General features: G+C 39.9%; 1 protein-coding gene across 1 annotated transcript; it reads left to right on the top strand.

Annotated features, from left to right (window-relative positions):
* Window positions 1-2,096: 2,096 nt before the first annotated feature.
* On the top strand, window positions 2,097-9,146 carry ackr3a (atypical chemokine receptor 3a). The gene is made up of 2 exons (XM_039818602.1): window positions 2,097-2,283; window positions 6,153-9,146. The coding sequence occupies exon 2, from the start codon at window positions 6,224-6,226 to the stop codon at window positions 7,358-7,360; it is 1,137 nt and encodes a 378-aa protein (XP_039674536.1). The 5' UTR covers window positions 2,097-2,283; window positions 6,153-6,223; the 3' UTR covers window positions 7,361-9,146.
* Window positions 9,147-11,035: the final 1,889 nt, after the last annotated feature.

Genomic DNA, 11,035 nt, shown 5'->3' with positions numbered 1-11,035 from the left:
TGCGTGTGTTGTGGGAGCTCTCTTTAAAGCCTCATTGAAACAGACTTCACTACTCTGCTCTTTACTGTAATGAGGTCAGCGTAGCCTGCTGGCTGCATTTCATCAATGAATTCAGGGCATGCAGTCATAATAAACTGGTTTGACCTGTACGAGTCGACAATATCTTTTTCCTAAGAAAACATGCTGGACACACTGTACCTGGTTAAGTCAATACTTCAATCATTGGACATGACATCAAAATAATTATTTTTACTTATGAGCTCTATCAAAGTATATTATCATAATTTGACTGATTTGATTTTCCAAACATAATTCATGTGTATACTTTTATAAATTCCCCATGTTCTTCCTTCATTTTGTGATTCTGTCTTAGTATTGAACTTGGGGTTAATTGCCATGATAGGAGCAGCTGTGAGGCCACCAGAGTTGCAGGTGAGCTTTCAATGGCTTTCAGTAAACACATGAGCCGCCCTCCCACAATGCTTTGTGCTGCTTCCAGAGGATGTGCCTGAATAAGGCTCAAAGGACAATGAAACAACAAGGCCTCTGCAGCTGATGTTGTTGTTCCTAATTTCAAGACAAGCATTACATTAATAAAAGATATAAGAAAATTGACAGCTTTGCACCTTAATTTGGTCAAAATGATTCTTAATAACAGAAGTTTTAAATATAGCCTAAACTAAATCATGAATTTAGTTTTTGGTGTGGTTCGTTATTCAGAGAGTGTTTTCAGTTACCTCAGTTGAACTGGGTGTTGGGTTTAACCAGTTTGTTGGTTTTGGGTGGAAGCAGAAAACATAGATGTCGTTTACTGGCTGTCTGCAGCTCTGGTTTCATATTTAGGTAACTGGGGCGGGGCACAAGGACGTGCCCTTGCAATATGGTTTCATGTGGTTAATGTGTATTGTGCATTATGTTTATTATACATTCATCCCGTATATTGTGATTTAATGGTTGTCACAAAATCCTGATAAAAATCCAATGCAGTTTAAAAGAGCTAGAAAATTTGTTGTAAAATTTACAGTTTCTCAAGTTTGCATATTCAGGAATATACTTTTTGTCTTATTCGATTACAGCCCCCATTCTACTGATTTCATGGATAAAACTATATGCTGTATGCTATATGCTGATAATATAATAGTATTCTATATGATATAGTGTTATAGGCTACTGTAGATACATTACATGAATATGAATAATAATGAATAAAAAATAATGATTAAGGAAGTTATAGACATAGACCTGCATGCCATAGACAAACTAGCATATGGTAACAGTGCAATGTTGAATGTTGTATGCCATGTATCCCTTGGGGATCAATAAAGTATCTATCTATCTATCTATCTATCTATCTATCTATCTATCTATCTATCTATCTATCTATCTATCTATCTATCTATCTATCTATCTATCTATCTATCTATAGCATGTATATTGCAGTCACTGAATCATAACAACAAGACAAATCAATCTTAACAGGTAGTCTTAAAATGTACAATTTCGTAGGTATGCATGTTATATAGTATAGCCTACAATATAATATTATTGCATTACAGTATGATAGCCACTTGGCATAAATAGAGCTGCATGCCAGATATAATTAATTCAATAATTTATTATGCATTTCTGATTTATTGGCCTATGCATATAACATATACAAATATACAAAAAAAAAATACAAAAATTCAACAATTTAGATCACTGAACAGGTCGTGTCATTTGAAAAGGTTTTTATTTTTTTAAATGTAGGTTTGCACGTACTATACAGTATTAGGCTATTGTATTTGTCTTACTTGATAGTCACTTTTTTGAAAATGTTTATCACATACATTACATATGATACATTGATACTAATATAGAATATTGTCCTATACTTGCAGTTACCTACATGTCATGTAAACACGTGCATGAAGTAACACATATAATACACAACTGTGAAAATGTTGTTTTATGTATTACAAATGTAGCGTCGTAAGCCGGAAATTCCACGAGCTTTTTTTTCTGCTTCTTGGCCGAAACTCGCCGAGCTGTTTGCTTAATTGAACGCTTGAGGCGATGCCATGTCAATACGCATAGCTGTTAGGACCAGCCTTGGAGGCGTAGCTCCTCGGAGTATCGACAAGTGCAGAACAAGGAACAGACTCCGATTCATTTAAGGAGGCGGAGGGTTGCGCACACAAGTTTACCGCAGTGGAGTTGAAGTTACCCTTCATCCCCCAAAACGAAAACAAATCTCTTCTTTTAAAGAGGAGACTTCAGCGAGGGAGCAGGAATCCAAAACAAGTAAGCTGCTTTTATGACCTCATGGGGTTTGGGGGAAGAAGGTAGTTGCTCAGCTTTCTAACATTTAGAAAACCCCAGAGATGCTCGATACCTGCGATAGAAAGTGCGTAGAGGCTATGCACAGGCCATATCAAAATAGGATAGGATTCAAGGATTTATTATTGTCATTATACAATACAGGATTGAAATGTAGTTGAAGCCCCCTCCACAATACACATTCAACATTCAACAGCTTAAACATATATAAAAAAAAATATGTATATAAAAATGTAATTAACATTTAACAACTTTATTAACTACTATTATTATAGATAGGTCTACCAAAGCGGTATAAGTACTGAGCATTACTGAAACAGTAAGTTCTTATAGGAATATCAGGAACATTACAACGATTTTTTGTGGTTCTCCAGCCTGCCTCTATGCTGTTTATCTGCCTCCCCGTTTAAACACGGATTGACTGTATACCAAACTGATACCTGATAAGAGAAGTTTGTTTCCAGCATGATAAAAATCAACAATGATAACAAAGACATTGTATGTGTTTGCCGTCAGCAGCAGTCTGGGATCTTTCGCTACTTGTGCGTAATGACGCACAACAAGGCAGCACTTGTACTAACCTACACGCGGGAACCTAATGTCCTGTCTTAAAAGGCAAAGATGTTATCCTCCCGAATTTAAGCCTGTTGACAGAGACTGACAGGAGAAACTTCTGACAAACACGCTGCACCTGCACCATTCTTGTCGGCAGCATTAGCACATGAACATCGCCTTCAATCGCTTTTATTTGCTGTGTATTGAGTAACAAAAGACGTTTCCAGGTCATTTGTAACTGGATGCCCGTGAGCTGAAAAGAGGGGAAACAGAAAAAAAAAAAAAAAAAAAAAAAAAAAAAAAAAAAAAAAAAAAAAAGAGAGATGGGCTACATGTGCCGTCTGTTATCTGATGGTGTAGGTGTTAAGAGGTTAATTACCTTGAAGCCTGTGTGGCTACCTGGCACCTCCAGGTATTTTCCATATAATATAAGGGAATTAGACAGAGACCATTGTGAGGGATTATCTCAGCATAGCAAATCCCTCTATTAGAGCACTCTCCAGTGTCTCAAAATAATTGAAAGTATAATTAAATGTCAGAATTCTGACATTTTTGAAACTGCTTTGTCACAGGCGGTGGTGGAAGATCCATTACTAAGTAGAGGTAGCGGTACTTATTTAGGTATGCTACAACTGAGCATTATTAGCAGATTAATCCATTACAGACAAGTGTCCTGCATTCAAAATGTAGAAGTGTAGAATATGTACAGTAGTCAATTGGCTCATTGGCCCATGTCAGGAGTGGGTGATAAGCACTAAATCTTATATCACAGCGTATGGAATGTTGTATTGCAGTTAACTGTTAATAGATATAATAACCAAATGGAATGTCTGTTTTGGCTAATCACGTAAAGTAGAAATCTGCAACAATCACATGCAAAAAAGCAATGATGCAAATATCATATAGAAATATATTTCAATAAACAGTCCAGCTCATTAACATGTAAACAGCATTTTGATGTTGCAGCTGGTGGAGCTTATTTTAAATACTTGTCAATTAATTTTTTGTATTTTAATGAGAGCAAGACTGAGCTTGTGTTATTTGCTCCTAGTGACTCAGCAGCTATGACACCTGTTGACTTGGGTTGGTTAACTAGAGATATTAGCCCTGTGGTTACAAACCTGGGAGTCAAGTTGGATGGTCGTTTAAAACTCGATGCTCAGATTGGTGCAGTGGTGAAGACCAGCTTTTTCCAGTTTAGGCAACTGGCTAAAGTGAAACCGGTTCTATCGCCACATGATTTTGAAATTTTAATTCATGCCTTTATTACTACTCGTTTAGATTATTGCAATGCACTCTACACTGGCATTAGCAAATCAAATATGGCGCGATTACAATTGGTTCAAAATGCAGCTGCTTGTCTTTTAACTGGAACTCGAAAATTTGATCATATTACACCTATCCTCCAATCTCTCCACTGGCTTCCTGTGCATTTTCGCACAGATTTTAAAATTATTTTATTTGTTTTTAAATGTCTGCATGATTTGGCCCCCAAGTATTTGTCCAACTTGATTGTACCCTATACCCCCTCTCGTTTGCTCCGGTCGGTGGACCAGGCACTACTGGTCATCCCTAAGACCAAACGTAAATCCAGGGGTGATCGTGCGTTTGCGGTGGCAGCTCCGAGAGTCTGTTTTTAAATCTCGTCTTAAAACTCATTTATTTTCTTTGGCTTTTAACTCAGTTTGAGGGATGATTTTTGAGGTTGTTTTTCTTTTTTTAATTTTTTCTATTGCTATTTTATTGTTCTATTGTGCCCCTACTATATGTTATTGCTTATTTTAGATTGTGTTCAGCACTTTGGTCAACCATGTTGTTTTTAAAGTGCTTTATAAATAAAGGTGGATTGGATTGGATACTTTGCATACCTTTGGGTATTATTTTACAAGCTGATCATATGCCTTATGTATAAAATTTGAACCTGCAAAGTACCTGGTAAATTTTGTTGTCAAGTATATGTGGTGGATTAAAAAGTACAATATTATCCCCTGAAATGTGGTGGAGTAGAAATACAAAGTAGTATAAAAATTGAAATACGAAAATAAACTGATCACATATACCATAACAGACATAACACACACTACACAGCTGCACATCTTAATATGTTCCAGGTGTCCTAGTATATAGTTTTACTTTGCCTTTTTCTTTCATCATCCTCTGTGACTTTGTGCCAATTATCCTGTGTATCTCCTTCTCAGACAGATGTCTGACGTGGTCACATTTCACTGCTTTCCGGCGTGCTGTGTCACCCAGTGGTCGGTGACCCTCGTTTTAACCTTGGTTGGACCATTTCGCAGGCGTCAAGCCTCCCGCTGATCTCTGCACACAATTCACTCTGTGGGCGTACAAGTCAGCCAGGGGCAACAGCGGGGTTAAGCCACTCGTGTTCTGGTTTTGATCTATTACCTTTCACCTCTGCTCTTTCACACTGTGGCAGGCTGCCAGTTAGGGAAGCTAAGAAAGACATCACAGCAAATAATTGGGAGTGCAGGCCATGCAGGGTTGATACTTTAGTATCAAAAGAATCATGCTATGTTATTGGTATGCCAAGCTGCTCTAGACTACTGCCTCTGTGATCTTGCATATTGCTTCAGTCACCTTACTCATAGCATTAATGTACCCTGTATTTGAAATTGTTTGCATGTGTTCCAATGTTATAAGATTCAGATGTTTTAAAATGACGTATTCAGGGCTATGAGCAGCATTTTCTTTGATCACCAGGGTGGTGACAGCTCCTCTCTCACCCTCTCCCTCAAGAGCACAAGAGAAACATGGGATTTTTTTACTATAACAAGCAAGTAAAAAAAAAACATTCTTTAAAATGGCATCAGGTTTCCCATCCTGACCAATGCTTTATCTTGGAATGCCCAGAACGCTCCGGAAATACACTGTTTGGATTTCTCGATCCCACTTCCTTATGTCTAATCTACACTCTGTGCTAGTGGAGCCTATGTAAACATTTATTGTACTGCCCCCTGACTGCACATCAATCACAGTGAACGCCAACGTTTGTGACACTGCAACAGAGCGCCTCTATTAACTCATGAAAGCAGTGTTTTAACAAGTTAACCACATTAAGATTCTTCAGGATCTGGTGGCATACCACAACTGGCTTTATGTTTTATTAGCTCATGCACATGGGTAAAATAAGCCATGCTTTATGAACAGAAAATTGCTTCTTAAATATGATACCAGCAGTTAGCATTTAGTTGTTGGATCTTTATCCAGATAAATGTATGCTGCAAGAAATGAAATGATGAGTTGTCTTGTTTTTACAGGTTCTATCCCAGTCAGAAGTGGTGTGTGTGTTACCTCCCAGTGGTCTGTGGTCCTCTCCCAGTGCTGAAAAATGAGTCTGAGCACAAGTGATCTGGAGGACTTTTGGGAGTCGTTGGGGGAGTTCAACTTCTCAGAAGCCTTTAGCAACATAACCAGTGTGGATGCAATGGTGTGTGCCACGGCTTTTAACCGCAACGCTCTGCTCTACTCAATGTGTGTCCTCTACACTTTTATCTTCATTGTCGGTCTTGCTGCTAACGCTCTGGTCCTCTGGGTAAACATCCGTGCACAAAGAGACTCCACCCCTCGCCATGAGACACACATGTACATCGCCCATCTGGCAGTCGCAGACCTATGTGTGTGCGCCACCCTGCCTGTGTGGGTGAGCTCGCTGGCCCAGCATGGCCACTGGCCCTTCGGTGAGGTGGCGTGTAAACTCACACACCTTCTGTTCTCCGTCAACCTCTTCGGCAGCATCTTCTTCCTGGCCTGCATGAGCGTCGACCGCTACCTAAGCGTGTCGCAGCACGGAGACAACGAGGGAGGGGCGCGCAGGAAGCTAATCCGTCGTGGCGCTTGTGTAGGGGTGTGGCTTCTGGCTCTGGTCGCCTCCCTGCCAGACACCTACTTCCTGCGTACTGTGAAGTCAGCACATGGGGACACCATGCTGTGCAGGCCTGTGTACCCGGGTGAAAACCCCAGGGAGTGGATGGTGGGCGTGCAGCTGAGCTTCATCCTGCTGGGCTTTGTTCTCCCCTTCCCTGTCATTGCAGTGTTCTACGCCCTGCTAGCCAGAGCTTTTACCCACTCCTCTTCCTCTTCACCCTCTTCCACAGTGGAGCAGGAGCGTCGTGTGAGCCGCAGGGTGATCCTGGCATACATCGTGGTGTTTCTGGGCTGCTGGGGGCCCTACCACGGTGTCCTCTTGATTGATGCCCTGTCTCAGCTGGGCCTGGTGCGTCTGACCTGTGGCCTGGAGAATGTGATCTACGTGGCCTTACACCTCACCCAGTGCCTGTCTTTGCTCCACTGCTGTTTTAACCCCATCCTCTACAACTTCATCAACAGAAACTACCGCTATGACCTCATGAAGGCCTTCATCTTTAAATACTCCACGAGGACAGGCTTGGCACGCCTCATAGATGCTTCCAACATGTCTGAGACTGAGTACTCTGCTGTAGCTGTAGACAACCCACCACAGATCTGAAATGTACAAAACTCAAATAGCATTTCTTGAACACTGTTTCTAAATCTACATGACTATAATGCAATATAAACATATGTTTTATATCTTATCAGAATTTGTCCACACTCAGCATTCTTTGTACAGAAATCTGCTTGAGTCATGTAGAAAAGATTGAAGACAGGCTAATATCAACGACCAATTTTAAAGCACTTAGAAAGCAGTTGTATTATAACAGTGAAATGATATGGATATTGTCACTCATTTGTAAAGCCAAATCAGTGGCTATGTGTAAAATCATTGCGTGTATGTGTTTGTGTGTGTGTGTGTGTGTGTGTGTTTGTGTGTGTGTGTGTGTGTGTGTGTGTGTGTGTGTGTGTGTGTGTGTGTTAGTGTGTATGGTGTGCATAATCTGACAGACTTTGGATATCGATAGTATCAGCAAAGTAATATTGTTAATCTTTTTTTTATTATCAAGTTGTATTTATATACTGTACATTTGAACTGTTTTGCCTCTTTCATGTTGTAATTCAAAGTCTTCACACACTGACGTTGCTCAGTGCTCCACTTCATACAATGCTGCTTTATCATTTTAGTCGAGCCACTGACGGGCTCAGTGTTTTAGTCCTGCTGTCTCATTGTTAATCATAACCTCATGTCACATCAGTTGAATCCTACAGACAAATAATTTAAATCAATTTTGAGTCTGTCCCGCAACTCAGATTTGTTAATGAACTAAAAAAAAGTGTGTTTTCTGTGTTGCATAGTTTGAGGAATTTTTTTTGGACAATTTGCTAAGAGTTAGATACCACTCTCATGTCTTTACACTAAATATGAAGCTACAGCCAGCTGTTGATAAGCTCAGTGTGTGTGGTTCTGTCCGAAAGCAAACAAAAAACTATGTTTACCAGCACCTCCAAAGCACACTTAATACCACGTTAAATTTGTTTGTTTACAAAAAACATCTTTTTGGGAGGAGAATTATGTGCTGCATTATATCTTGGCTGGACACATTATCAGTTTTTGCACCAAGCTAAGCTAAGATAATCACATGCTGGCTTTAGCTTCATATTTAGCGTACAGTCATGAGAGTGGCACTGTATTGACCTCCTCATCTACTGTAGCTCTTTACAAGAAAGAAAATAAGCGTATTTTCCAAAATTCAAACTGTTCCTTTGAAGAAAGCCAAGGTGTTCCAAATATTTCCAAGCATTGTCTGGAGGCTTCAACTGGGACTACTGAGCTTATAGAGCAGATAGATGTAGCTCCTGTGTATTCTGAAACGTACAGTATTACGTAATATACTGTCACTATATTTAAAAGAAATTTTTATGACCAAATAACATGAATAAAAAGCTTCACTACTTCCACATAAGCAGCAGCTGTGGTGTGTAACAATTGTTGTAAAAGGGACCAAATAACAAAGAGAAAACCATCACGGCATTACTTTAGAGATTTGTGTACACACACACAAATCTCTAAAGTAATGTAAAGTGTGTCTGTGTGTGTGTGTGTGGTGTGTGCCACAGCTTGACAAGAGAGAGAAATTACGTTTTATGTGTCATAAACATTGAGTTATACAGTTTACTCACGGTCCCTGTTGTAGGAAGCAACATATTCTTTTAATATGCTGACATAGAGCACATTGTGTCATGTGATTGGTTACACATGTATGCTTTTACACTGAAAAGATTTCATGTTGCGATCAGAAAAGACCGGAGAAACGAACATGTGTCTACAAGAACAGAGGCATTCCTTTCTTATAGTAATGTGTAACATGTGTTTTGTTATATTAAATACAGAAAAAATGTTTTTGCCTCAGTTTCTTTGGATCTCACAACTCACCGTCTGCACCAAGATACATAAAATAATGTGTTTTAACTGAGAAGCTCCAATGGAATGTGTTTTGGAAAAGCTTTCACTGCTTCATTTGAGGCATTGAATTCATACATAACAAACAAAGTCATCCAGCTGTAACATAACATCACTTTGTGTGGTTCGTCCTAGCAGTCACTGCATTGAACACAATTCATGGTTCAGCTAGGCTTTAGTTTGACAGAGAATTCCCATTTTTCAGTTATTATTACACCAACCTTCTTTCTTCTTCAAAAGAAGAAAGTTATGTTACTCCTTCCAATTTAAAGGCACAGTCTTCCTTTTTACCATAAGGGTCAGATGAGACGATTTAAATGTAGGCAAGTTAAGACAAGGCAAACTTATTTATATAACACATTTCATACCCAAAGGCAAACCATATTATATATTATTTAAAGAAACAATCAAATGCACACAGAATAAAAACACAGAAAATGAATAAAAAGCAATGGTAAAAAAGGTGGGCATTTAGCTTAGAATTGAAAATCTCATAATCATTGTCTCAAGTCTTAGCTCTTCTGGCAATTTTTTCCACATTTGAGCAGCATAGGAGGTAAAGGCAGCTTTGGCGCATTTAGTTTTGACTCTGGGAATAGCCAGTAATCCAGAACCAGTCGACCTGAGAGGTCTGCCAGGTTCGTACTGGGTCAAGAAATCTGATAAGTATCTTGGACCTAAACAGTTCATTGATTCATGAACAAGCAATAGAAAAGTAGTTGAAGTTGATTCTGTGAGAAATGTAGTTTTGTAGTTAGAATTATGATCTCATTTAGTGAACACTTTAGCTCCATCAAAACTGCCAATATGTCTCCAACAATTAAAAAGGATATGTACAGTAGGTACATTCAATTACTCGTGTGAATTTGCTCTTTGTTGCACCTCCAAATGAGCTCTTGCAGAATTGTCACAGGAGGATGACAACTCATCAGTGTTTTGCTTCTTTAACCCCAGTACTTGACCTAGTCTCCTGCGGGAGGGACAACACCCTGCCCCTGTTATCCTCAGGATACGTGACAACCCTCCATTTTTAAGAACTTCAGCCCCTTCAGGTAGCCTCTTCCCCCTTCTCCTATGGGAGGATGAGCTCAATGAGGAAGACCATCTTGGTGGCCAAGAACTAGACCACTATGTCTGGGCGGAGGGATGTGGTGAGATCCCTGGGAGATCTCCCTGCAGAAGGTCAACAGTCATTTTTGCCTGAGGAGAGGAGTGTTGATGCAGCTTCTTCCATTGTTCCCTACTGAGGAAATTGATAAAAAAAAATACTGAAGAGTCACTCTTGCAATAAGAAGTATAACTGTCAAAAATAATACTGAGTCCCTCAGTGACGGTTTTCACTTTTTCTTGTTTGCCTGCCTGACCATTTTAACATCTGAAAACTATTTCCAGTTTTTTACCTCTTGCCTATTTCCAGTGTTTTGGCCTCCTATTTCAGTATCTGGTCCCGTCGCCAGCTGTAGTGCCCTTGAGATAGTATAGCCTTGCTGACAGGATGTGTTGAGGGCTTGCATTGGCAAGTGAGGGGCAGCTCAGCCTTCTTCTTTGCTGAACCAGGCAGACCAGGGTGTCGTAGGTTACTCTGATGAGGAAGCTGTGCAGGTATTTCCAAATGTCAAACCAAGGAATTGATCTGCTGATGATACCTTCCTTCTTCCCTGTTACACTGCCTTGATCTTGCAGTGCTCCTGGTGTGTGCTGGTCACCTCTGCCACAACCAGGGCAACCCTCCCTTCGTCCCTCTCCTTTCTTGTTTCAATGATTTTCTTGTCTGACCTGAACCCTGTCAATCTCTTCCTGATGCTGCAGCCTGCTGGGGCTTGCTCC

This window comes from Perca fluviatilis, chromosome 12, assembly GCF_010015445.1.
Source record: "Perca fluviatilis chromosome 12, GENO_Pfluv_1.0, whole genome shotgun sequence".
NCBI classification, from domain to species: domain Eukaryota; kingdom Metazoa; phylum Chordata; class Actinopteri; order Perciformes; family Percidae; genus Perca; species Perca fluviatilis.
This window is presented reverse-complemented; position numbering and strand designations above follow the sequence as displayed.